Genomic DNA, 27625 nt, shown 5'->3' on the forward strand with positions numbered 1-27625 from the left:
GGCCGGGCCGGGCGGGCCCGGGTGTCCTCCCACGAGTCCCTGTGAGCCCTTTTCCTGCACTTTACTTCCACAAGCTCCAGGGCCTGTTAGGTTGCCAGAGACTGAGGGCGAATAAAGCGCTTCCGGGGGAGTGGGAGAGACGTCGATCAGACAGGTGCTTAGGGAACCCCAGGGAAGAGCGAGTGATAGGAGCCGGAGGCGCCAATACTGCGGGGCGGGGAAGGGGGGGAGGGCGAGCATTCTGACCCCGGTGGGCTCTAAAAGGCCTCTGAGAGAGCCCGGGGCTTTTGGGTTTTCTGAGATAGGGTCTCCTGGTATGTTCAGGCCGGCCTCAAACTCACTATGTAGTGCAGACTGGCCTCAAACTCACAGGGATCCTCCTGCCATGGCCACCCAACTGCTGAGACCACAGGGGTGCAGCACCATGGCCCAATGCCTGGAATTCTTGCATATTGCATTCCAAAACAGCAGTTTTTTATTGTTTTATAATTTAAAAATTTATACCTGCATGACAAAGAAGGTTTCAGGATGTTAACTGAAAACAACACATTGTTGGTGGGATCCTTATTTCCAACAGGAGAGGAATTGACTGGCCACTTGGAATCTATGTTTGATTTTATTTGATGATGCCAGTTTTCCAGTGATTACACTAGAATTAATTAACACTCCCACGAGTAGTGTTTGTGCTCCATTCTTAGCATCCTGCCAATCAGTTTCACTTTAGTCACTAGTATGTGGTATTGCACTTTGGTTTTATGTGTGTTTGTGACTAATAATATTGAGCGTCTTCTCATTGACCATTTGGAAATTCATTCTCTCTCTCTCTCTCTCTCTCTCTCTCTCTCTCTCTCTCTCTCTCTCTCTCTCTCTCCAGATAGGGTCTCCCTATAGTCCAGCCTGGCCTTCAACTTCCTATGTAGCCCAGGCTGGCCACTGACTCATGGCAATCCTCCTGCCTCAGCCTCCTGAGTGCTGGGACTACAGGGGTGTGCCACCACACTCAGCTGGAAATTCTCTTTTTTTTGGTACTAGGGATTGAACTTGGGTCCTTGCGCTAGTGCAGCAGGCAGCAAAACCACTGAGCTAAATCCCCGGCCCAGGAAATTCTCTTTTGTTAACTGCCTGTTCAAATCTTTTGTCTTTTTTTTTCTGGTACCTGGGATCAAACTCAGGACCTTGTGCTTGCCAGGCAGGTTCGGTGCCACTGAGCTACATCCCTGGCTCTGAGAATTCTTTAAATATTATGAACAGGTAGCTGGGCGTGGTGGCACACATCTGTAATCCCAGCATTCTGGAGTCTGAGGAAGGAGGATCACTGAGAGTTCAAGGCCAGGCTGGGCTGCATAGTGAGTTCAATCCAGCCTGGAATACATAGCAAGACCCTGTCACACACACACACACCAAAAAACCCTAAATAAGTAACTAAATATTATGAACATGGGTCCTGTGCCATTTAAATATAAATCCTCCCACTCTGTGCCTTCCCTTTCAACTTGATATGATATCTTAACAGAAGTTCTAGATTTTATTTATTTTAATTTTTATTTACTTACTTTTGTTTTCCTGTTTGAGACAATGTTTCCCTATGTAGCTCAGGGTGGCCTTCAACTCACAGTGATTCTCTTGCCTCAGCCTCCAGAGTCTGGCATTACAGGTGTGTACCACACGTGGCTTACTTCAGTATTCCTGATAAATCAGTTAATGGAAAAATTTCTGAAGGAAAAAATATCAAAATTTTAAATCTGATCTGCACTTGCAGGGCCCTCAGCACCTCACCGACCCCAGTCCCTTCCTCCCACACTGTTTACGGAAGGCTTTCCTCACTGGATTGCACTGGTGACCCTGTCCTACATCAGATAAATGTTATCCCTGGTCTATTTCAAGACTCGATATTTTTCACATTCATCTGGGCTGAAGCCAAAACCTCACTGTATTTAATGATGTAGCTTTGTAGTGTCCTGAAATTTGCTAATGTATAAGGCTTCCGATTTAGATCTTACAATTGTGTTACTTTATATCAGTGATGGCAAACCTTTTAGAGATAAGGACCCAAACTGCACCCCAAAACCCACTTGATTTATCTCAAAGTGGCAACGTTGCAATTAAACCTGAATACTGAGGTTTTAGTTTAGAAAAACAACTTCATCCGCTGCTCTGCTGCTGGGGCAACATGGCTCGAGGGGCTCCGTGTGCTTGCTGCGGCACGCGTGCCATAGCTTCGCCACTGCTGTTCTCCATCTTTGGCGTTTTCATGTAATTTTTGAATCATCCTGTTAATTGTCACACAAAAGCATGCAGGGTCTTGAATGGGATGACACTGAATTTGTAGTTTATATTGGTAATGACTAACATCCTAAAAATGTCTTCTGATACGTGAATTTGTTTCTCATTTATTTATTTAGACCTCCTTATTTCTCTCAATACTATTTAGCTTGCAATATACAGGGTTTTAAAAAGTTATATAGTAGGGCCAGGGATTTAGCTCAGTGGTTCCACCACCTGCCTCACAAGCTCAAGGTCCCGAGTTTGATTCCCAGTACCAAAAAACCCCACAAAAACAGTTATGTAGTAATTTAAAAATTTTTTATAAAGAAAAATTTCAAACAAATCAAAAGTACATAGAAAGGTATAATGAATCTAAATGGGCCTGTCACCCTGCTTCAACTCTTACCACATTATTTTGAAGCAAATCTTAGATAATATAAGTTAATTTGTAAATGTTTTAGAAATTATATCTAAAAGATAAGGACTCTTTAAAAATCAGCTGAGTGTAGTGGCACATACCTGTAGTCCCAACTACTTAGGAGGCTGAGGTAGGAGGATTGCTCAAGTCCAGGATTTAAAAGCCAGCCTGGGCAACTATAGCAAGACTATCTCAAAACAAGAGAGATGCTTAATCCCAATACCATTGTTGTTGTTGTTATTGTTTTGTTTTGTTATTGGTTTTTTAACAGGGTCTCACTATGTAGTTCAGGCTGGCCTTGAACTCATTATTCAAACTCATAGTGATCCTCCTGCCTCAGCCTCCCAAGAGCTGGAATTACAGGCATGTGCCACCATGCCTGGCAACACAATACCATTACTACATCTAGACATTTACAATATTTCCTCATAAAATACCAATGAGTATTCAAATTCCAATTGTTTCATAAACAACATGGTATTATTTGGAGTCTGACTCAGGGTCACATATGGGTGTGTCACTTAAGTCTTTTTTTTTTGGTACTGGGGATCGAACTTGGGGCCTTGCACTTTCGAGGCAGGCGGCAGAACCACTGAACTAAATATCTGGCCCTTCTTAAGTCTTTTCTAATCCACAGGTCCCCCACCTTTATTTCTTTCATTTTTTTCCATTTATGTGTTGAGGAAATGGGTCATTTGTCCTTTGGATTTTTTTAGTCAACATTTTGGTGATCAAATACCCATGTTGTTAGTTGAGGTGCCCTGTTGTCTTTGTGTATTTCCTGTGAGTGCTAAGCTAAGGTTTTGATGGTTGTATCCTCAAATTCATGTTGAAATCTGGTTGCCAAGGTAGCAGCTTTGGGAGGTGGGACTTTAGATGGGTTTAATATCTTTCTTTTGGGGAGGGGGTTGAGACAGGTTCTGGCTGTGTAGCCCAGGCTGGCCTTGAACTCACCTCGATCCTCCTGCCTCAGCTTCCTGAATGCTGGGATTACAGGCATGCACCTCCATGCCTGGCTAAAAGGGATTAATATTTTTCTTGCTAAACTGGCTAAATCCTCAGAGGTGTGAGTTCTGAGTCTCTCAGGACTGGATTCGCTGTCACGGAAGAGGGGCCCTTTTTCTCTTCCATAACACTCACTTGCCCTCTGCTTTCTGCCATGAATTGAAGCTGTCTGAGGACCTCTTCAGAAACTGAGATGTTGACACTGTGCCCTTGGACTCACAGAAGCATGAACCAAAATAAACTTTTCTGGTTTATTAGTTACCCAGTCAGGCATTCTGTTATAGCAACAGAAAATGAACTAAGACAAAGGGGAAGCTGGACTCATCTAAGACTCATCAGTCTTAGTTTTGTATCGTTGTTTTTGTTTGTTTTTTAATTTGGTACTGGTGATCGAACTCGGGTCCTTGGGCTTGTGGAGCAGGTGGGAGAACCACTGAGCTAAATCCCCGGCCCTCATCAGTCTTAGTTTTGGGGAAGGAGGGAGGCGGTATTTCATAATCATCAGGAGGCACATAATATCTGGTTTGGAATAGTGTTTTAAATGGCACTTAAAAATAATTCTGAAAGTTGGGAATGTGAGAGTTTTTTAAATTGATCTTGTACCTAAAGACCATGCTAAATTTGCTTATCAATTCTGATTTATCAGTAGGTTTAAAAAATTTTCTACATAATTGTATTACTGTAAATAATAATTTAATTTTTCCTTTTCTAATCTTTATGCCTTTTCCTTTTTTTTTGGTACCGGGAATCAAACTCAGGACCTTGTGTTTGCCAGGCAGGCGTAACACCACTGAGCTACATCCTAAGACCTTCCTTCTTTCTTTCATTTTTAATATTTGTTTGTCTCAGCCATAAAGAAAGACAAACTTGAGACATTTATAGCTAAATGGATGCAACTTGAGACTATTCTCTTAAGTGAAATAAACCGGACATATATGTGTAAATATTACATTGTCTGTCTGGCGTGAGAAACTGAAAGGGTAAATAAGGACAAAAATGCATAATAGATATTATGAAATAGGAAGAAACTGTTCAAAAGGAAAGGGAAACTGTGGGGGGGGAGAGAAATGAGAAAAAAAGGGAAAAAATGGAAACAGTTTTTGTAAGTAAAGGGGGGGTGGTCTGAGGAGAAGGGAGGTGATTGGGATAAAAGAGAAATCAAGCTGGGGATTTAGCTCAGTGGTTCTGCTGCCTGCCCCTCAGGCACAAGGTCTGGAGTTCGATCCCCAGTACCAAAAAAAAAAAAAAAAAGAGAGAAATCAAGATATATCATGTACAGGTGAATGTGATTGTTATGTACATTTAAATTGTACCAGTAAAATTAAATTTTAAAAAATATTTTGTTTTTATGAAACAATGTCTTGATATGTAGTTCAGGCTGGCCTCAAACTTGAGGCAGTCCTCCTGCCTCAGCCTCCCAAGTGCTAGCACTACAGGTGTGTTGCACCACATCTGGTTGATACCTTGTCTTTTCTTTTCCTTGCCTTATTGCATGGCTAAGACTTCCAGTACCATGTTCAACAGAAGTGGTATAGTGGAGATCCCTATCATTTTTCCTACGTACTTGAATTTTTCAATAATTCACCATTATGTATAATGTTTGCTCTATATATGGTTTTTCAAACATTCTTTATTAAATTGTGGAAGTTCCTTTCTATTTCTATTTTGCTAAGAATTTTAGCATGTATGGATATTTGATTTTTCACTTTGCTTTTTCTTCCTTTTTCAATTTTTAAGTTATATCTCTTTTTATATTGGCATTAAAGTTTATTAACTTTAATGTTTTTCCTGCCTCTGTTGAGATGGTCATATGGTTTTCCTTGTTTGTTCTATCAATAGGCAGAATTATACTGAGATTTAAAAATAATAAACCAACTGTGAATTCCTAGGATAAATACAACATGCTCATGACGTTCATGATTTTTAAAATATATATCACTGAATTTAGTTTGCTATTTTATTTGGGATTTTGTGTCTATGTCCATGAAAGAGACGGACCTGTTATTTTCCTTTCTGGTAATGTCTTTGCCAGATTTCAGAATCAAGGTTATCCCAGCCTCTAAAGAGGAAGCTGAAGCTATCCGTCTTGGGCCCGAGATTTAGCTCAGTGGTGCCGCTGCCCGCCTCATAAGCACAAGGTCCTGAAAAAAAAAGAAAAGCCAACCCTCTTTCATCTCATTAGCATAAGAGACCCCCCAACGTTCATGAAATCCCAAGGTGTTCTGAAGCTCTGTACTAGGAACCTGGAACGAAGGCCACATTATTTTTCATGATAGCACACGTAAACACACAGACACACATGTGTGAGGAGAGTTTCATTTCTACAAGCAATATTTGCCTTTTTTTTCAAATCTGCAAAATCACTTTTTGTAGTTTTCTGTTCCTGAAAAATATAGTTAGGTTTGCATTTTATTCTTTAAATATGTATAGTTATTTTCTGATGGGCAAGGTGGTACATGGCTGTAATCCCACCACGTAGGGGGCTGAGGCAGGAGGGCCTTGGTGAGTTTGAAGCCAGCCTGAAATGCATAGGGAGACCCTGTCCCCCCTCCCCCCCCAATAATATATATGTATATAGTTATTTTCTAACCTAGGTCTGATAATTTTAATACCTGATGTCTTTATAGGATTATTTCTGCCTTCTGTTGTTTCTGTTCAGGTGCTTATTTTTTAATAGTTAACATTTCTGGGGCCAGGGATTTAGCTCAGTGGTGCCAATGCCTGCCTAGCAAGCACAAGGATCTGAGTTCGATCCCCGATACCAAAAAAAAAAACTTTTGGGCTGGGGATTTAGCTCAGTGGTTCTGGCACCTGCCTTGCAAGCGCAAGGTCCTGAGTTCAATCCCCAGTACCAAAAGAAAAAAAAAATTTTAGACAAAGGTTTTACTATGTAGCCCCAGCTGGTCTTGAACTTGCTATATAGCCTAGGCTGGCCAGTACTTTGTTTTTGCTTTTTGAGACAAAGTCTCACTATGCAGTTCAGGCTGGCATTGAACTCACTGTGTATCAGTGGCTGGCCTCAAACTCACAGCCATCCTCCTGCCTCAGGCTCCCAAGTGCTAGGATCACAGGCGTGCGCCACCATGCCCTGCTTTCTATTACAGCTTTTACCATGTGGTGATTTAATTTAACCTGTTTAGACAACTGTCCCTTACTAGTGTAAGTTCCTATAGTACAGGGATCACACTAATCTTTGTAGTCTCAGCACCCCACAAAATACCTAGAATTTAGCACTCAACAAATGATTCATAAATTAACGAATGTGAGGTAATTAATGCCATGGTTCTAGATGCCAGCTGTGTCACTCTCTGTTCTCTATGAGGTGTGCTGTTCATAAGTCGCTAATCTAGAACCTAACTCTGACGGTTAATTGTGATCGTCACCTTGACGGGCTTGAGAGACCCTAGATCAGGAAAATGCACTGGTGCCTGTGTCTGGTGGTCGTGCGGTGTGGCCTTGGGGACTCTACTGGCCCCTGGCCCTCCTTGGCTCTTCCTTGCTTGCTCTGCTTCCTGGCTGCCTCAAGGTGAGCAGCTTCCTCGGCCCTTGTGCCACAATGTTTCTGCCTCCAATTCAGCCATCGTGGACTGACTCTGAAACTGTGAGCCAAACAAAACTCCTCCTTTAAGTTGTGTGAATCAAGTAGTTTGTCGCTGCAATATAAAGCTGACTAATACAATAACCTGATTTTATTTTTTCTTTTTGTGCTTCTCTAGACTTCAAAGCAACAGAAGCTGAAAAAGATTCAGAAATGCACAGGTCAGAACAATCTTATCCTTAACTCTGCAGCTCAAGACTAATGGCTGATCAGCTGTCCTTCTGCTTTAAAATTCTAGCCTTAAACAGCAGGTGGAGGGAGGTTGAAAAAGAGGGTGTAAATGGAAGAAATATGCCTATTCTTTGTTTTGTTTTTGAGACAGGATCTCGCTATGTAGCCCAGGCTAGGCTTGAACTCACTATGTAGTCCAGGCTGGCTTTAAACTTGAGGCAATCCTCCTGCCTCAGCCTCCCAAGTGCTGGGACCACAGGCATGTACCACTATGCCCAGCGTGCCTATTCTTTCTAGCATCTGTACTTCCAAAGAGATGTTTCCACGGTTCCTTTACTCATGCTTTTTTTTCTCAACTTTTATGAAAGGTCAAAGTAAAGGAAAGAATTATGACAAGATAGGAAAACAAAGATTAACTACTAAGAGTTCGTTAAGGGAAGCTTCAGTGTCTTTTCTTCCCTACCATAGATGTCAGAAGGAAGAGAAGGATCAGGACCTCTGTTTTCCCCACTCCAACTCCTTATTTCCATGATCATTCCTGCTCTACACAAGGCTGCCATCTACTACATGCTGAAGGTAGCATAGTATTAATTATTTTTTTAAACTTGAGACCTGAGCTCTACCACTAATTAGCTTCATGATTTCATCATTGTTTCCTTATGTGCAAAATTAGAAGGCTGTGCTGGATAAACCCAGTGGTCAATGCTAATAGATTCTTCATCCCGATTCCCAGTTTCAGAGTCAGAAGAAAACTTCAGGATGGAATGGAGCAAAGATAACCTGTCACAGTCAGTAAAGTCTGTCTTCAGCCTGTCCTATGTAAACCATCCTAACTGTAAAAGTTAGGAGTAAAATACTTGGTCCTCTTCTTTCCTTATGACATGGTCTCTTTTCCAAGTTAAATCCCTCTCCTGATGGTTTGCTTACTGATACTCTGATATCACTTAAATTACACTGACACATTCTGTTGCATCCAGTATTTCAGAACTCCCTGTGGGCTGGACCTGTGGGACCAAAATGACTCCATTTTGGAGCCGTCTCCTTTGTTCTCTCAAATTTGTGCTTAAACTAGGAATTCACCACTTGAAATTCCTGAGTTTATTACCCAACCACCTGTGTACCCGGGGAGAGAGCGTTCCAGGCACACTATCTGTAGGATAAGCAGTTAATGAGCTGACTGTCCACACAAGATAGATGCGGCCATTAGTGGGTCTGCTAACGATCAGTATGTAACAACCGGCCGTTAATCTTTGCCCCTTTTCTCCCTCACAAAAATCTATACGTAACCCCCTTAACCCCCCCTAAGCCTAACCAATCAAAACCCTACACTTCATATGTATTTAGTATTAACCAATCACCTGGCTACTAACAACCAAAGCTTGTTGTATACTCAATAAAAACCCTGCTAGTTTTGAGGCTCGGGGCTCTCAATCTCGATCCGCTGCGTCGGTGACAATTGAGAGTCCCTGCTTAAGCTTGAATAAACGACCCTTGTGTGCTTACATCGGAAACGGTCTCCTGGTGGTCTCTGGGACTTCACAATCTGGGCACAACATTTGGGGGCTCGTCCGGGATCCCAAGACCTTCAGGACTCCCGTACCGGAGGGTCAATGCCGGCTGGTGAGTGTTTTTTGTGTTTGTAAAGTCTGGGCCTATTTTCTGGGAAGGTCGGCAGACGGTCTAGGCGGACGCGCTGCAAGGGCCGCCGACCCGGGATCCTGGAAGACGTTCCGGATTCCGCTGGTGGGGACGGAGTGCCCCAAGAGTACGAGTCAGTGAGACTCCTGGAGGGACGGTGCGGGTCGCTCCCGCGGCACGGCACGAGGCCGTCGTCCCATTTGCATTGCCTCCGATCAGGCGGAGGACGGTTTTGTCTCTCGTGTTTCTTTCTGTTGTGTTTGTCTGTGTGTTGTACTGACTTGGACTGAGACGATGGGACAGACTGTGACTACCCCTCTTTCCCTCCTGAAAGATCATTTCAAGGAAGTTAGGGAGAGCGCTCGTAACCTAAGTTTAAAAATTAAAAAGGCTAAGTTCATCACCCTCTGTAGCTCGGAGTGGCCCACCCTTGGGTCAGGATGGCCCCCCGAGGAAACTTTTGATTTGCAAATTATACGCAGAGTTCGTAAAGCCATCCTTCATCCCGACCAGGTACCCTACATTGCCATTTGGGAATTTCTGATCTCTAACCCACCCCCATGGGTTAAGCCTTTTTTGCCTTCACAGCAGCAGCAACCGGAGTTAATCCTGACGGCCAATGAAAAGGCTCCTAAAAAGCGCGCGGATGAAAAACAAACCGAAACCAAGCCAACCGCGCCACTTTACCCTGTCCTCCAGGGAGGGACCGAAGAAGATCTTATATTTCCTCCCCCCTATTCCCTCCCCTTTCTTCCGCCACAGCAGGCTGGAGGAGGTGACCCAGTCCCAGCCGGGACTAGGGAGCCCGCCCGGGGCGCCGCCGACAACCATGATGGTCCCGCCCAAAATACTCGTCACCGGCGCGCCGCCTCGCCGGCAGGACCGGCAGACTCAACTGTCTGCCCGCTGCGAGCAATAGGGCCCCCTGATGAACATAGAAACCAGCCTCATCATTACTGGCCCTTTGCTACCAGTGATCTTTATAATTGGCGCCGACAACACGCCAATTTTTCTGATAACCCTAGAGATTTGATTAACCTGTTAGAAACTGTTTTGTTTACCCATCAGCCCACTTGGGATGACTGTCAATAGCTTCTGCAGGTCCTGTTCACCACTGAGGAACGAGAGAGGATCCAGAATGAGGCCAGGAAATTGGTTCCTGGTGACAATGGTCAACCCACCACCAATGCTGACACTATCAACACTTCTTTTCCTCTGTCCCAACCCAACTGGGACTTCAACACGGCAGAAGGTAAGGAGAGGCTTTGGGTCTATCGCCAGGCTCTATTAAAAGGTCTGAAAGCAGCAGCGAGGAAGCCTACAAATTTGGCTAAGGTAGGGGATATACAACAAAAGTTAGATGAAAGCCCTGCTGCTTTCCTAGAAAGAATTCAGGAAGCTTTTCGTAGGTACACTCCTATGGACCCAGAAGCAATTGAGACAAAGGCAGCTGTAATAATACATTTTGTCAACCAGGCGGCGCCAGACATTAAGAGAAAGTTACAGAAAGTAGATAGGTTAGGAGAAAAGAGTATTCAGGACTTAGTGGCAGTGGCAGAGAAAGTGTATAACAATAGAGAAACCACAGAGGAGAAACGAGAAAAAGCTGATGACCGCCAGACCCGAAACTTAGCTCGGATCTTTCTGGCTGCCACTGCGGGAGAACAGAAGGAACGTGAACGTAGACTAAGAAAGATTGTGGTGGAAGGAGAAAACAAAGAGAGACGCAGAGAGCGCCCCCAGTTGGGGAAAAATCAATGTGCTCATTGCAAAGAGTATGGACACTGGGCCAGAGACTGTCCCAAAAAGAAACAACAGGAAGGACGCCCCAAGGCCCCTATCCTGGCTATGGATGAATTAAATGATTAGGGGGGACGGGGTTCGGCACCCCTCCCCGAGCCCAGGGTAACCCTAAAAGTGGAGGGGAGACCTATCGAGTTCCTAGTGGATACAGGGGCTCAACATTTGGTCCTACTTAAACCATGTGGCCATGTTTCTGATAAGACCTCCTGGGTTCAAGGAGCTACAGGCATGAAAAAGTATTCATGGACAACCCAAAAAACAGTAGACTTGGGAGTGGGCCAAGTAACCCACTCATTTATGATTATACCAGACTGCCCCTACCCCTTATTGGGAAGAGACTTACTGACTAAATTAGGGGCTCAAATTCATTTCCAACCCGGGGGCACAAAAGTCCTTAATCAGGAGGGAAGGCCCATTCAGGTACTAACCATAAACCTAGAAGATGAATATCTGCTACATCAGAAAAGGGCCCCTCCTGATCCTGACATGGAACAATGGCTCACCATGTTCCCACAAGCATGGGCAGAGACTGGAGGCATGGGGTTAGCTGCACACAGAGCACCAGTGTTCGTGGAAATAAAACCTGGGGCAGATCCTGTACAAGTTCGCCAATATCCTATGTCCCTAGAGGCCCAGAAGGGAATAACTCCACACATCAGGAGGTTGCTTGCTCAGGGGATCCTTAGGCCTTGTCAATCAGCCTGGAACACCCCCTTGTTGCCAGTTCGAAAACCTCATTCTAATGACTATCGGCCAGTGCAGGATCTCCGGGAAGTGAACAAGAGGGTTATGGACATCCACCCCACAGTGCCTAATCCATACACCCTTTTGAGTTCACTTACCCCGAGCCACCGATGGTACACAGTCTTGGATCTCAAAGATGCTTTTTTTAGCCTTCCGCTAGCACCCAAAAGCCAACACATCTTTACATTTGAATGGAGTGACCCAGAACAAGGCCTCAACGGACAGCTGACATGGACCCGATTACCCCAAGGATTCAAAAACTCTCCCACCGTCTTCGACGAGGCCCTACATGAAGACCTGGGTGAGTTTCGCCTCCAGAACCCCCAACTAACTCTGTTACAATATGTAGATGACCTCCTCATAGCAGCTGAAACGCGGAAAGACTGCCTAAGTGGAATCAAGAGACTCTTGATAGTCATAGGAGAACTGGGGTACCGGGCGTCCGCCAAAAAGGCCCAGATCTGCAAACCCGAGGTAAGCTACTTGGGGTACATGCTTAGGGAAGGACAGAGATGGCTGTCGGATGCTAGAAAAGAGACAGTTCTTAAGATACCCACACCAGATTCTCCTCGAAAAGTCAGAGAGTTCTTGGGATCGGCGGGCTTCTGCCGCCTATGGATACCGGGGTTCGCAGAGCTCGCAAGGCCCCTTTACGAGGCAACCAAAGACAATCAGGCTTTTCAATGGACAGAAAAGCTACAAAAATCTTTCGATCAAATTAAAACAGCCTTGCTGACGGCACCAGCCTTGGGCTTGCCCGATATTACTAAGCCATTCCACCTTTACATTGATGAAAACAAAGGAGTCGCTAAGGGCGTCCTGGTCCAGCATCTAGGGCCATGGCGCCGCCCAGTGGCGTACCTATCAAAAAGACTTGATCCAGTTGCATCAGGATGGCCCCCGTGTCTAAGAATGATTGCAGCAGTGGCTCTAATGGTCAAAGATGCTGACAAGTTAGACATTAGGCCAAGAACTGTGTGTGACCACCCCTCACGCTATTGAGGGAGTCCTAAAACAGCCTCCGGATCGATGGCTCAGTAATGCTCGCCTGACCCACTACCAGAGCTTACTCCTAAATCCAACCCAAGTTGTCTTTCAGGCCCCGGCTGCTTTGAACCCAGCCACACTGTTGCCAGACCCGAACTTGGAGGCTCCGCTTCACGACTGCACAGACATCCTAGCCCAGGTACATGGAATTCGAGCAGATCTGAGTGACCAACCATGGCCAGATACAGATGATACCTGGTACACTGATGGGAACAGTTTTGTTCGTGATGGCCGCAGGTATGCAGGAACAGCAGTGGTGACAGAGACTGAGGTCATTTGGGCAGAACCATTGCCCACCGGGACCTCAGCACAACGGGCGGAGCTCATAGCTCTGACCAAGACATTGACTCTAGGACGGGGCCAAAAGTTAAATATATACACAGATAGCCGGTATGCCTTTGCCACTGCACACGTCCATGGGGCCATCTACAAAGAAAGGGGACTCCTGACAGCTGAAGGAAAGACTATTAAAAACAAAGAGGAGATCCTTGCCCTCTTAACAGCCCTCTGGCTACCTAAAAAATTAGCCATTATCCATTGCCCAGGACACCAAAAAGGCGACACTCCAATTGCCAGAGGAAATAATTTAGCTGACCAGACAGCCCGAGAAATAGCCTTAAAGATTAATCTGACACTGGCCACTCAGCTGCCCGATCCGGGAAGTGCAGCCCTACCAAAAAAACCCCAGTACACTGAAGAAGATTTAAATTGGATAAAACAATTACCTATGCCTCAGTGCCTCAACGGGTGGTGGAAATCTTCTGATTGTAAAGTCATCTTGCCTAAAGCGCTGGGAGAACAAGTTCTCTCCAAGGTGCACCGGACCACCCACATGGGCGCTCGAAAAATGCAAGATCTCCTGAGACATGCTGAAATTAAGATCCGTGATGCTAATTCTAAAATTGAACATATTGTTGCTACCTGCAAAGCCTGTCAATTGACAAATGCCACCCACAATAGGGCCAACCCAGGAAATAGGCTGAGGAAAAGCCGACCTGGAGCCTATTGGGAATTGGACTTCACCGAGGTAAAACCTGAAAGGTATGGTTATAAATACTTGTTAGTTTTTGTAGACACTTTTTCAGGATGGACAGAAGCGTTTCCTACCAAACATGAAACAGCGCGAAGTGTGACTAAGAAACTGCTAGAAGACATCCTGCCAAGGTATGGTTTTCCAGTAATGCTAGGATCAGATAATGGACCCGCCTTTATTTCCAAGGTGAGTCAAACCCTAGCACAGATATTGGGGACGGATTGGAAATTACATTGTGCATACAGACCCCAAAGTTCAGGACAGGTAGAGAGGATGAATAGAACATTAAAAGAGACCTTAACTAAATTAACCTTAGAGACTGGCGGTGACTGGGTGACTCTCCTTCCCTTCGCCCTCTATAGGGTACACAATTCACCCTATAAGATGGGATTAACTCCCTTTGAAATCATGTTTGGAATTCCCCCTCCCATTATTCCCAACCTTCAATCAAATGTGCTTGTTAAATTTGATGACCAAAAGTTGTTACTTTCTTTAAAAAGCCTCCAAAGTGTGCACGAGGATATCTGGCCTAAATTAGAAGCCTTATATCAAACTGGACTGCCTCCCAAGCCCCATCGCTATCGACCAGGAGACTGGGTCTTCGTCCGGAGACACCAACAAAAGGACCTTGAGCCCCGTTGAAAAGGACCCTACGTCACAGTCCTGACCACGCCCACCACTCTCAAGGTCGACGGGATTGCCTTGTGGGTGCACTACACCCACGTTCGCCTTGCAGATCCTCACGCTGTCCTAGAGGACTTCGTTCCATCATGGCAGGTGTCCAAAGACCAAGACAATCCCCTCAAACTCAAGCTGCATCGTCGACGGTCATGATTGTGGTAACTGTACTTTTGACACCGATTTTAGGAGGACAGAACCCACATGCTCCCCTAAATTTGACCTGGATGATCATCAATACCGCCACAGGTGACATTATTAACAGCTCGTCCAAAGTGAGCCCACCATTAACCTGGTGGCCTGCTCTAGAGTTTGATCTCTGTCGGCTAGCCACTGGCAGCTGGGATATCGGACACTGGAGCCTAGAGTCACGGGGAAGGCCTGAATGTGGGGAAACAAAAAAGGGGTGTACCCTCCCCCCGGTCAATTCACAAACACTGGGTTACAACCATGTAATTCGCAGGGCAATATTACGAGACACCCCCTTCTACAGGGAGGACTCTGCGTTGCCTTAGGTGAAAAATGTTGCTTCTATGTAGATCATTCAGGAGTGGTCAAAGAGTCCATGGCTAAAGTTAGGGAGGGCATCGCCAAACGTAAGCGAGAAAGAGAACTATCTCAAAACTGGTTCGAATCTTGGTTTAATTCTTCCCCTTGGCTAACTACCCTAATCTCTACCCTGCTAGGCCCCTTGCTTATCGTGTTACTACTGTTGACCTTTAGACCTTGTATACTCAATAGACTAGTTTCGTTCATCAAAAAACAAATTAACGCTGTTCAGTTAATGGTGCTCAGGTCCCAATACCAGCCAATTCCTACCGACTTGATAAAATTAACCCCCAGAGGCCCATGATTGGCCCTCTATAGCATCATGAGAAGGGGGAATGTGGGACCAAAATGACTCCATTTTGGAGCCGTCTCCTTTGTTCTCTCAAATTTGTGCTTAAACTAGGAATTCACCACTTGAAATTCCTGAGTTTATTACCCAACCACCTGTGTACCCGGGGAGAGAGCGTTCCAGGCACACTATCTGTAGGATAAGCAGTTAATGAGCTGACTGTCCACACAAGATAGATGCGGCCATTAGTGGGTCTGCTAACGATCAGTATGTAACAACCGGCCGTTAATCTTTGCCCCTTTTCTCCCTCACAAAAATCTATACGTAACCCCCTTAACCCCCCCTAAGCCTAACCAATCAAAACCCTACACTTCATATGTATTTAGTATTAACCAATCACCTGGCTACTAACAACCAAAGCTTGTTGTATTCTCAATAAAAACCCTGCTAGTTTTGAGGCTCGGGGCTCTCAATCTCGATCCGCTGCGTCGGTGACAATTGAGAGTCCCTGCTTAAGCTTGAATAAACGACCCTTGTGTGCTTACATCGGAAACGGTCTCCTGGTGGTCTCTGGGACTTCACAATCTGGGCACAACAGACCCAGGAACGTATGCTCCGGTCAATGGGCAGGAGTCTTCAACAGATCTTCCAACACCTGGAGAGTGCAAGGTCAGAGAACGTCGTTTCTGGGTGGAGGACAAGGTTGTAGAGCATTTAAGAGGGAGAAAGGGGAGAGTAAAGGAGGGAAGCAAAGGGGGAAAAGATAATTTTTTTTCTGGTATTGGGGATTGAACTGAGAACCTTTGCACTAGGGTAGGTACATCCCCAGCCTTTAAAAACTGTTTTTCTAGGGCTGGGGATTTAGCTCAGTGGTGCTGCCATGCGCTTCACAAACACAAGGTCCCTGAGTTTGATGCTTGGTACCAAAAAAAAAAATTTGTTTTTTCTTTTTTTGGTGCCAGAAATCAAACTCAGGGCCTTGCCCTTGCCAGGCAGGCGCTGCACCCTGAGCTACATCCCTGCCCCCTAAAATTTTTAATTAATTACTTTTTTTGTTTGTTTTTGTTTCTGTCTTTTGAGACAGGATCCCACTATGTAGTTCAGGCTGGCCTTGAACTCACTGTGGAGCCTGGGCTGGCCTGGAACTTGAGGCAATCCTCCTGCCTCAGCTCTCTAAGTGCTGAGATAACAGGCCTGCCTCACCCCAGCTCTAAGGTTGTTATTTTGAAGCAGGATCTCACTAAATCACTAAATTGCCCAAGGCTAAGCTGGAACTTGGAATTCTCTGGCCTCAGCTTCCCAGAGTGCTTCCATTACAGGTGTGTGCCACCCCTCCCAGCTGAAGGTAGCAGCAGGAAAAGTCCTGGGTTCAACTTGGTTGAAGTATTATTTCAGGAATAGATGCCTATCTTTGCCCAGTGGAGGAATTTTTGGGACCCCTCCCTACCTCCCGGGAACCCAGGATCCAACTCAGGACCTTGCGCTTGGGAGTCAGGTGTGGTGCCACAGAGTCAAATCCCCAGCCCCTGCACTATTATTTGAGGTTGGGGGAAGTAACTTTTTTTTTCTTTTCCAACTCTCCCACAGGTCAAAAATATTTTGCATTTGAAAAGGACACTCCCTTTGCATTTCCTCCCCCGCTTTTCTGACTCCAGAGCAAATAAAAATTTTTCTCTTTATTTCTTAGATTAAGTCTTAAGGAATTTGATTTGGCAGAATCAAAGGATGTGACTTCCCCACCACCTCTCTTCTTGAGGCTCAGGAGGCTGTTGCACCCTGTTGTGTCTGTGAACAGGCAACATATTCCACTGATCACAGCACCTCTTCTGGCTCATCAATAAAAAGCTCCAGCCTGTCTAACCTTCCTGCCTTCTCTGAAGGGACAACTTGGCAATTTCGGAGCGATTGTTTGCCTGTTTCCCACAGAAAGCAACCATCTGTGTTCAGGAACCAAGGCACATCACTGCCACCTTTTTAGCTGTCAGGGTCTGAAGAAGCAGAACAACTTCAGTATTTGGAACGTCTTTCGGATTTACCACCACCTAACTCTTCTGTTGACTCTATGTTTGAACTCCCAAATATTTTCAAACAAGAAGAGAAACCAAAAAATAAGAGAGGGAGCAGGAATCATTTGTTATTAGATCATGGGCCAAGTTCTGCTTTAAATGAAACACCAGCACTTCCAGGGTGGGCCCTGGCCCAGCTCTCTCCTTTGGCTAGAGGGGAGCTAGAAGGACATTTGTCTTCAAATGTTTCTAGTTCTGTGCAGAAATCATGGGCAATGCCAAAACAGCCTGGCATAGAGCAAAGTATTGTAGATCTTCCAGAAAAAAAAATTCAACCTAGTATACAAGTGACTAACATGGAGCCGACCCCAAGGCTTCCTTATGAAGTCAAAAATAATGTAAAGATAACCCCATTGACATTGCCTCAAGTCATGGATTCTAAAAGAATGCTTAATGACTCATATCCATGTATCACAGACCCACTAGGAATGACCCCAAGGCCACAATATCAAGCCACAGAGTCTGTGGAGATTAATACATTGATGGACCAGCAGTCTATCAGACCAGGAAATATGAGTCCAGTGCCACAACACACAGTCATGGAAACTGTGGAAATGGCCCCCGGGCCAAAGCACAAAGTCATGGAATCACTGAGTATGACTTCAGGGTCACAAAGTCAGTCCATGGAACAAGTAAAGATTGCTTTCGACCTGATACATCGAAACACAGAATCACTGGAAATGATCTCAACACCATTACCTCAGGTCATTGATTACATGAAAGTAACTCCAGTGGCACTATCACAAACCATGAGTTTCATGGAGATTCCACCAGCACAGTCACCTGATATAGAATCTGGGGGTTTGATCTCGGGTTCACAGTCTCAAATTGCAAATTTGACCCCAAGGCCAACTCAGTCAGATGGTTTGATGACTTCTATCTCTTCTACTGCTATTGCTCCACAGTTACCATGTGCAAATCATTCTGAATTGACCAGGGGGCAACCGTCAAAAGGTATGAAATACTCTGAATTGATCCAAGAGCCACAGCTGGAAGATATAAAACCTGGGGAGCATATCCCAGTCTCAAGGCTTCAAGGTTTAAAATCTGTGGAGGTGACTCCAAGTTCAAGAATTCAAGATCTGAAAACTGAAGAGTTAGTCTTGGGTACAAAGATTTAAGATACGGAACTGAAACTTGGGCCAAAGGTGCAAGGTCAGGATTCTGTGGCTTTTCCACCAGATTCTTTGGTTCAAGTTATTAAGTCCAAGGAGGTTCTTCAAAGGTCTGAACTGCAGAGTATGAAACCTGAGGAACTCATTTCAGAGCCACAAATGCAAGATATGAAACTTGTGACTGTTACTCCATTAATTGAGCTGCAAAATTTAAAACCTGTAAAGGATACTCCAGATTCACAGCTCCAATGTGAAAAATCTGTGAAGTTGGCCCCAAGGCTTAAGAGGCAGGAGGCAAAATCTGGGAATGTAACTAGAAGACAAGGGTTTCAAGAAGTAAAATCTGTGGATTTAGACCCAAAGCAACGCTTTCAAGGGGTGACACCAGTGAGTTTAACTCTTGATCCTGGACAGGATGGCCAGGTATTTGTAAACTTACCAGGATGGAAACATGTGAATATAGAACAACTGAAGAAAGGATTCAAGTCAGACAGTATAATGTCTTTGGAGTTCGTTCCAGAGCCAAAATCAAAAGGTATAAAATCTGTACAACTCAATTCCAAAATACAGTTGAAAAATATGAAACCATTTGAATTGGCTCCAGGACCAGATATTCAAGATGTAAGAGCTAAAGCATTCAAATATGAACCACAGTTGCAAAGTAGGAAATCTCCCAAGTTGACCCCAGGACCACAGCTTCAAGATATGAAAACTGTGAAGTTAAACAAAGAGCCACAGATCAGAAGTACGAAAACTATTCAGTGGATATCAAGGGCTGAGTTCCAAGGAGTGACCTCTGTAGGGCTAAATGTTGGATCAAAATCTCAAGGTTTTATATCTGAAGAAGTGAAATCTTCCATACAGTCGGGAGATGTGAAGTCATCTGAATTGACTTTAGGACCTAAACTTCCAGGAGCAAAATCTACAGAGCAAAATCTACAGTTAGAGTGTGTGAAAACCCCTGAATTGCTCCCAGGACAGGGGCTACAAAACAGGAAAACTTTTGCATCAACCTCAGAGCCACAGCTTAGAAACAGGAAATCTCTGCAGTGGATACCAGGACCTGAGTTCCACAGTGTGAGATCTACAGCATTAAATGTGAAGACACAATCTCAACATGTCAAACCTACAGGGTTGAAATCTTTCATACAGCTGGGAAGTGTGAAGTCATATGAATTGACTCAAGGTAAAAAAATCTATGAAAGTTGACCTTGGGCCACAAGGAACAGTGTGGGAAAACCCCCAAGTTGTCCCAGGGAGCATGAGCTACTAGCTGTTCGCCACTCCAAGGCTAAATACTGGTCATCATTTTTCCGTGGGGCTATGGACTCACAGCCCCAATAGTAACAATGGTATCCTGGTCCCCCATTACATTTTGGGGTTTTACCTATAGGACATGCATAAATATCTATGGTCTGGAGACCCCTTTCTCTGTTAAGTGTAGACCATCCTCGTTTCCCCCCAGGGGTTGAAGGGGGATCTGAACATGGTCCTGCAACATCAGACACTCCCACGGTCCCAGTAACTAGTCCTATATCACACAAGTAAACCTGAAAGATGGGCTGCTGGTCTGTTGTAACAGTGGCAATCAGGGCTCCAGTAAGTGAATTCTTGAGAGACCATGTCCAATTTTGTGGAGCATGGCTGGAAGGTGACAGCGGCTGAACATCTCCTTGTACCGGAGCCGACAGGACCAAGGTTCCCATAAGTTCCCACATTACCCATCTCAGTCCTTGATTAATCTTACCTTGAGAGTGTCCTTTTTGTTCCAGTTGATCTGCCATGTTGATGCTTCCTCAGGAGGTGCCGCCTTCAAATGGCTGTGGTGGATCCAGGCAGAGTGTCCAGCTATCTTTACTGCTGAGGGAGTCACCAGGACAATGGGAAACAGTCCCTTCCAATGGGGTTCCAGGGTCTTGGAGTCGAACCTGTGAATGAAAACCAAATCTCCCTGCTTATAAGGCAACGGTTGTAGGTTTCTTGTTGGGGTCAGGCATGGCCTTTCTCAATCTATCATGTAATTCTGACTGAAGCTGATGGACAGCCTTTAAAGACTTAAGGAGCTGGAGGTGGGAAAGCTTTTCCCCCAACTCCAAATCTACCAGGGGACGATCGGGGAGATCGCCCATAAATGACCTGGAAGGGTGACAGATTGAGGGGCGGCTTAGGAGTGCACCTAGTGCGGAGAAGAGCAAAGGAGAGAAGCTCTACCCAACCTAGTTCAGTCTCCAGGCATAATTTAGCTAGGACCTCTTTTAAAGTTTGATTTGCTCTCCCTACTTGCCCTGAACTCTGAGGCCTATAGGCACAATGTAAACTCCACTTTATCCCTAGAACTTTACCAATCAATTTAGATATTTTAGCCATGAAGGCTGGGCCATTGTCGGACCCCAGGGCTAGGGGCAAGCCAAAACAAGGAACTGTTTCTGTCAAGAGCTTTTTGATGGTTACTTCAGCTGTCTCTCTCTTAGTGGGGTATGTTTCTATCCATCCTGAAAAGGTATCCACAAAAACTAGTAAGTATTTATACCCATACATGCCAGGCTTCATTTCAGTAAAGTCCAACTCCCAATGTTCTCCTGGAGTTAGTCCTCTGTGCCGGACCCCAGGGGGGTCCGGTCACTCGATTTGCATTTACCTTGATGCAGGTGGGGCATTGTCTCACTATGTCCTGGGCCTTTTGGGCCAATCCCTCACTGACAAAATGGGGTCGCAGGGCAGCCATCATCCTTTTCTCTCCGAGGTGGGTGGACTCATGTAGTTTGCATAGCACCATGTCTGCTACAGCAGCTGGGAGCACCACCTTTCCATCATTAGTCATCCACCACTCATGTTTACCTTGGGTCCAGCATTTCCTGTCCATTTCTATTACCTCTTTATCTGTGTATTCAGGTTTTTCTGGGAGTACCAGTGTGGGAAGCAGAACCATTTGCTTCTCCACTGGTTTTTGGGCAGCTTGTTTTGCGGCCTGATCAGGTGCATTATTACCAATCACCTCGGGGCTAGACCCCTTTTGATGCTCATGGCAATGGATGATAGCAACCTCTCAGGGCAACCAGATGTCTTGTAGCAATGCCAATATCTCAGTCTTTTTTAATTTCTTTTCTTTCGGAGGTCAGCAGCCCTCAGTTCTGATAAATTTCCCCGTGCACATGGGTGGTGGCAAAAGCATAATGGCTGTCAGTGAAAATATTTATCCTTTTACCTTTTCCTAATTCCAGAGCCTTAGTCAAAGCAATCAGTTCAGCCCTCTGTGCTGATGTCCCTTGGGGTAGCCTCTGCTCCCATTCCACATGTTGGTCCTGGTTGACCACCACCCCCCCCCCAGCATACCGCACTCTGTCATGCATGAAGCTGCACCCATCAGTGTAGAGCATTGCCTCTGCACGGGGGAGGGCCCGGTCTGTTAAATCCAGATGCCCTCCCCTCAAGTTTTCAAGAGTCTCGAGGCAATCATGGATGGGCACCTGTTTGTCGGATTTCGGGAGTAGAGTAGCCGGGTTGAGGCTAGCAGTGGTGGCAAACTTAATGGGTGGCTATTCTAACAAGAGTCCTTGGTATTTCAACAGTCTGGCAGACAGCCACTTGCTAGGCGAGCTATTCAACAAGGGCTCAATGGCATGGGGAGTGATCAAAGTCAAATCCTGTCCGAAGGTCAGTTTGTCAGCCTCTTGGGTTAGAGCAGCTGCTGCTGCTACTGTCCTCGGACAAGTAGGCCACCCTCGGGCCACTGGGTCTAGCTTCTTTGAGAGGTATGCCATGGGCCACCTCCATGGTCCCAAAAGCTGAGTAATCACTCCCTTGGCTACCCCATTTTTCTCTCCTACATACAGAGTGAAGGGCTTGTTTAAGTCTGGCAATGCCAGTGTTGGTGCCGATGCAAGCACAGTCTTAAGCAATTGAAATGCCTGCTGGCAAGCCTCAGTCCATTCGAGGGGCGTATTTCCCCCCATGGTGGCTTCATGCAGGGGTTTGGCAATCTCAGCAAAGCTAGGGATCCAAATTCTGCAATACCCAACCACCCCTAAGAATTCCCACACCTGTTTCTTTGAACTCGGCTCCAGAATCTGGAGAATTGCTGATACCCTCGATTCTGCCAGCCTCCTCTTTCCTTTCTCAAGAATATAGCCCAAGTAGGTTACCTTGGTCTGGTAGAGCTGAGCTTTCTTCCAGGACACCCGATATCCCAGGTCTTTGGAGGGCTTCCAGTAGGCCCTCAGTGGCCGCAAGACACTCTTCATCGGTTGAAGTCGCCACCAGGAGGTCATCTACATACTGAAGAATAGTCGCTTGGGGAAAAACTCTCCTTACCTCTTGTAAATCTTTGCTGAGAGCTTCCCCAAACAGAGTGGGGGAGTTCTTGAATCCCTGTGGCAACTGGGTCCATGTCAGCTGTCTGGTAGTCCTTGTGTCTGGGTCAGTCCATTAGAAGGCAAAGAGGGGCTGGCTCACTGGTGTGAGGGGCAGGCTGAAAAATGCATCTTTGAGGTCTAATACCGAGTAGCACACATGAGCAGGAAGGATGAGACTCAACAGAGTATAGGGCTTTGGTACCGTCGGGTGGATGGTCTCCGCCTGGCTGTTTACCTCCCACAAATCCTGTACCGGTCTGAAGTCTGAGGTGCCTGACTTTCTCACAGGAAGCAGGGGTGTATTCCAGGCTGACTGGCAAGGGATCAGGATGCTGGCTTTCTGGAGTTGGTGGATGTGCTTAGAGATTCCCACCTTGGCTTCCAGCCAGAGGGGGTACTGTCACACACGGACGGGGGTAGCAGAAGCCAACAATTGGATCACCACTGGGGCATGGTGTTTGGCTAGCCCAGGTGGATTAGTTTCAGCCCATAACCTGGGAAACTTTTTCTGAAGGTAATCCCATTTTTGTCCAGGGGGCTCTGCACCCTCCTTTAGCAATCTAAATTCATCTTCTAGGGGAACCGTTATCATAATGGCAGAGGGTGGCTTGCGTTTGAAAGTCCCTCCTTCAGGCTCAAAGGAAATAACAGCCCCCAACTTTCGTAGCAAATCTCTTCCCAGCAACAGGTACGGGCACTCAGGGATAACTAAGAAGGAATGGGTGATGGTGCCTTTTCCTAGATTCGCAGTCCATCTAGTGGTCCAACCGTAGGAGGCCAACTTCCCTGTGGCCCCAGTAATGGAGGTTTTTAAGGAAGTGAGGGGTCCAAGGGGGGGTCTTCAGGACAGAGTGGGCCACACCAGTGTCCACAAGGAACTGGGCATCTGTTCCCCCTATCTCCAAAGTCACCATAGGCTCACTGGGGTTAAGCGGCCATGAGCCTTGGCCCTGTCAATCTTCTTCATCTACTAAGAGGATTCCACCTTTTTCCTTCTGGGCCTCCTCTCTTTTCCTTTTTAGTTTTTCACAATTCCTTTTAAAATGGCTCTTTTCCTTGCAATAGACACATTGATCTCTCTCTAATAAGGGTCGGATTTTTCTCTTGTTCCCTCCTTTGTTCTCAGGTCTTTCTTTCTGGACAAATCCTCCATTGGCCAAGGCGGCTATGGTTGCCTTTCCCAGTCTCTTGGCCATTCTCTCTTCCGGGGGATCCCTGTTGTTAAACGCTTTCATGGCTACACTCACCAACTTTTCTCTATTCTCTCCCTCAAATCCTTCTAGCCTTTGCAGCTTCTTTCTAATCTCTGGGGCCGAGTAGGTAACAAATGCCAAGTTTATTGCCTGCCAATTTGCAGGGGTGTCTGGATTGATTGGCGTATACGTATGGTATGCTTCCAACAGACGCTCCAAAAAGGCAGAAGGGGATTCCTCTGATCCTTGAAGGACCTTGCTTACCTTGCTCAAATTGGTAGGCTTCTGAGTGGCTCCCCTCAGGCCGGCCAGGAGATGCTGACAGTTCTGGAGAGCTTCTCTCCCGCCTGAGGTGTTAGCTTGCCAGCGGGGTCGGGTGGATGGGAGTTGTGCTTCAATACAGGCCTGCTGCTGCTCACCTAAGGGGCCTTCTGCTCCGCCTAGTACCGACCTGACCACTTGTCCCCAGATTCTTTCCCTCTCCTCTGAGGTAAAAAGGGCCTGGAGGAGTTGTTGGCAATCATCCCAAGTAGGATCATGGGTATGAAAGACAGACTCCAGGAGAGAGATTAAAGCTTGGGGTTTTTCTAAAAAAGGAGGATTCTGATGTTTCCAATTGTATAAGTCGCTCGTAGTAAATGGGATATAAACATAGTGACCTTGCTCTGTCTCCCGAAGGGGCAAGAGAGGGGCCGAGCTAGTTCCCTCAGTGGGGACCTTGCTAGGTCCATACGCAGCCCCAGCTCATGTATGTGGGGGAGAAGTCACAGAGTCTGGGGACTGGGGCCCCTCAGGGAGAGGAGGATAGAGAGAGGTAGGAGCCAAAGATTGAACAGACGGAGGAAGGAAAGGATTTCGGGGTCTAGAGTGGGGTCCATCTGAGGAGGTGGAGGATTCCACATAGGGTGGAGGGCCTCCCAAGGGGTCTAGGGGGTCAGGTTCCTGTGAGAGTACTGGCTTGGGAGCCTGGGTCTTAAGTCCCCGGGGTCCTTTCAGGGCAACGACTAAAATGCGAGTGTCTGTTTGAAGGGAACAGCGCTGCAGCCAAGCCAGGGGTTCCTCAAGCCTGAACCCAGATGTCTATGTAGGGAAATTGCTCTGGGTGGCTGGGGCAACTGGTGACTTTGCCCCACACCTTCCGGCAAATACTGGGGTCAAAAGTCCCTTCGGCTGGCCATCCCACCCCGAAGACTGGCCATTCCAGTTGGCACAGGGAGCAGAGTCTTCTGCAAGAAAACTTCACCCCATATTCATCTGGTTGTTCTGGAGAGAAGGCCAATTTAAAATTAGTCAGAAAACAGTCAAGCGGAGGGGACCCGGTAGAACAGGATCCTCTCATCACTCTGCTCCTGATGAGGATTGAAAAGAATGTAAAATCAGACACACAACAGACACAACGCTAACACATAAAAGATGAGACAAATGGGCAGCACAACAAAATGAAACTAAACCTTCCCTTGTTCCTCGTCAGGAACCTCGGGGTCAGGGGAGGCTTCCTGGCTCATCAGCCACTTCACTCCTGACCTAACAAATGGTTGCAACTGGCCAAAAGCTTACCTCCGGAGGTTTTCTGAGGTCAGTGCCCGAGAGTCTCCTGCTGGATCCCGCCACAGAATCTTGGCCAAACCGGGGTTCCTACCCAGGGATCTCGCTGGGGCCTCCAAAATATAAGATGAAGGGCCTTACCAAATGCTCCGAGGAGCTGACTGCAGTGAGGATCACCCGGGAGGAAACAAACCAGACAGATTGAGATAGTAAAAAACAGACCTTTATTAGTCTGGCCAGATGGCACCCTCCAAGCAACAAGCTTAGAGAGGCCCCGAGCTCAGGGGGTTGGAAGGTTTTATAGAGGCTGCAGGGAGGCTTAGCAAGCAGAACTACAAAAGTGGAATTTTTGCAGTTAGGGGACAGTTAGGGGAGTTTGCAGATGTTCTTTACTTATCTAACAGGATGTTCTTTACACAGAAACAATGGTACATTCCATGGTGTCTTAACAGATAAACAAGCACATTCTGGGAACTCTGTGTCCTTTAGTGAACCCGAGACCCACAGGGACAAGATGGAGGGTTTGTAACAAGATGGTGTTACTTGTGCTAAGTTTCACCTAGGTCTTACACAGCTGCTCAGAAAGGAGCCAACACCATCGCACTGAGAAAACTCATCACAGCCACTCTGAAGAGAGGCTCAAGGACAGTTCCCCTAAGGAGAGGCCCAGACATAATCTGCCTAAAGATCTCAAGAGTTACTCAAACGTGTCTCCTAGGGACACCACTAAAAAAATTCAAAAGCAGGGCAGATTATAGATGTCTCCCTTCACCCCTTATGTAGCTCCCCTTTCCTGGCTTTTTTCCTCCACAGCCATTGCCTTCAATTCCCGCCTCCTCGACAATGAAAGACCTTTGACACCTCTTTAACTGTGGGGAGGGGAGCGAGCATGAGTCTGTAATTTCTAGTATCAATAAAGGGGGAATTGATCTCTGTGCCTCTACAAGACCACCTGTGGGGTGGGTGAAGGGAGGGACACAGGGCCTGGGTTCTCAGGCGGCGTCTCCACCTGCCGCCTCTTTGCTCCACCTCTCCCTCTCCTGGTCCCATGGCGCAACGGGGGGCGGGGTCTCTGCAGACACTGAGTCGTCACGTGACTGCCACCCCGTGCCCCCCCCCCCCAGCAGCCCCCTTGGAAGCCGCTAGGAGGAAGTAAACCTTCAGACCTGGGCTACGTGGCCCTGAGTCTGCATCCTGGAGAGCAGAGGAGAGCGGAAGTGGCGTTGGTCTGGAAGGAGCCCTTGGGTGAAATTGTTAGGCATGGAGAGGGAGTGATTGAAAGGGTGTCTGAAGAAGGGGCACACACAGATGTTCAAGCAGCAAGCCTTTATTGGGGCAGCAGTCTGTAGCCTGCAGGGCTGACACAAAAGGGAAACCAGCAGCAGCATGAGCTGATCTGGAGGCTTACATGGGGTTTTGTAGGTGAGAGCACTAGTCCGTTGGTGGGCATGGGTGATTGCGGCTGAGGCATGTAGCAAGTTTCCGTTGGGGGATGGAGTAACCGTTTTCGGGAAGTCTCTATCTTACGGGAACATCTGACCATGAAACCGGTGGGGCAGAAAGTCCCTAACGAGGCAGAAAGTCATTGACAAAGAGAGGTTATGCCTTAGTTGTGCAGAAGTTCCCTGTTCTCTGGGCATGGGGAAAGGGGGAGGAGGGGGCTTGCTTTGTGGGGGCTCAGAAATACCTAACAGTGATGTCTTCCAGACTCGGTGCAGTCCCCGCTGTGAGTTTCTTGGCATGACTCATGCTTTAGAGGTAGCGCTGTCCAGCTGGAAACACGCAGCTCCTTGCTTTGTCCCTTGCTCAGAGTCGGTTTTATTAGACCCTGTTGTAGGCCCCAGCCTTTTAGATCAGATCCACCTGTCCCTTTTTTCCCACTTTTTCCCCATTCCCCACCTTCTTAGACTCACTTCTTGGTGGAGTGCAAAGAGTTTTGGTTCCTTTTATGTCCTCAAATGCCCCTCATATCTGTTTTCTTTTTTCTCCCTTTTAGAGCCTCCCTGGGGCTGGATTTTTAGAATAGGGGAAGGTATTGTCTTTACATTTTATGAAAGTAGGATGGCATAGTTTTCCTCAGAAGTGTTGCCTTCCATTTGAGATAGTCGCCCAGGGA

General features: G+C 46.5%; 2 protein-coding genes and 1 long non-coding RNA gene across 7 annotated transcripts; 2 read left to right on the forward strand and 1 right to left on the reverse strand.

Moving 5' to 3' along the window:
- Positions 1 to 54: 54 nt before the first annotated feature.
- On the reverse strand, positions 55 to 26625 carry LOC106008907 (uncharacterized). Of its 5 annotated transcripts, none has more exons than XR_015453047.1 (4): positions 22562 to 26599; positions 20167 to 20347; positions 5687 to 5829; positions 55 to 1713 (listed from the first exon to the last, which is right to left on the reverse strand). It is a non-coding gene; the product is annotated as an uncharacterized LOC106008907 (long non-coding RNA). The 5 variants fall into 5 exon arrangements; XR_015453046.1 differs by having other exon boundaries at positions 55 to 2270; XR_015453048.1 differs by lacking the exon at positions 55 to 1713 and having other exon boundaries at positions 5606 to 5829; positions 22562 to 25227; positions 25522 to 26625.
- On the forward strand, positions 9925 to 15791 carry LOC147827068 (uncharacterized). The gene is made up of 3 exons (XM_087216253.1): positions 9925 to 9930; positions 12601 to 13730; positions 14223 to 15791. The coding sequence occupies exons 1-3, from the start codon at positions 9925 to 9927 to the stop codon at positions 14362 to 14364; spliced, it is 1278 nt and encodes a 425-aa protein (XP_087072379.1). The 3' UTR covers positions 14365 to 15791.
- Positions 15836 to 19849, forward strand: LOC147827069 (uncharacterized). The gene is made up of 2 exons (XM_087216240.1): positions 15836 to 15907; positions 16926 to 19849. Exon 2 carries the CDS (start codon positions 18546 to 18548, stop codon positions 19626 to 19628), a length of 1083 nt encoding a protein of 360 aa, XP_087072366.1. The 5' UTR covers positions 15836 to 15907; positions 16926 to 18545; the 3' UTR covers positions 19629 to 19849.
- Positions 26626 to 27625: the final 1000 nt, after the last annotated feature.

The sequence above is a fragment of the Heterocephalus glaber genome, unplaced genomic scaffold, assembly GCF_053883595.1.
Source record: "Heterocephalus glaber isolate CG9 unplaced genomic scaffold, H.glaber_assembly_v1.0 deba00001457, whole genome shotgun sequence".
NCBI classification, from domain to species: domain Eukaryota; kingdom Metazoa; phylum Chordata; class Mammalia; order Rodentia; family Bathyergidae; genus Heterocephalus; species Heterocephalus glaber.

Bases quoted from the DNA above. Each gene is read 5' to 3' on its own strand.
- LOC147827069 (XM_087216240.1), top strand. From the start codon at position 18,546: ATGAAACCTGAGGAACTCATTTCAGAGCCACAAATGCAAGATATGAAA.
- LOC147827068 (XM_087216253.1), top strand. The intron at 13,731-14,222 runs GTATGGTTATAA...TTCTTTAAAAAG, and splicing joins ACCGAGGTAAAACCTGAAAG to CCTCCAAAGTGTGCACGAGG.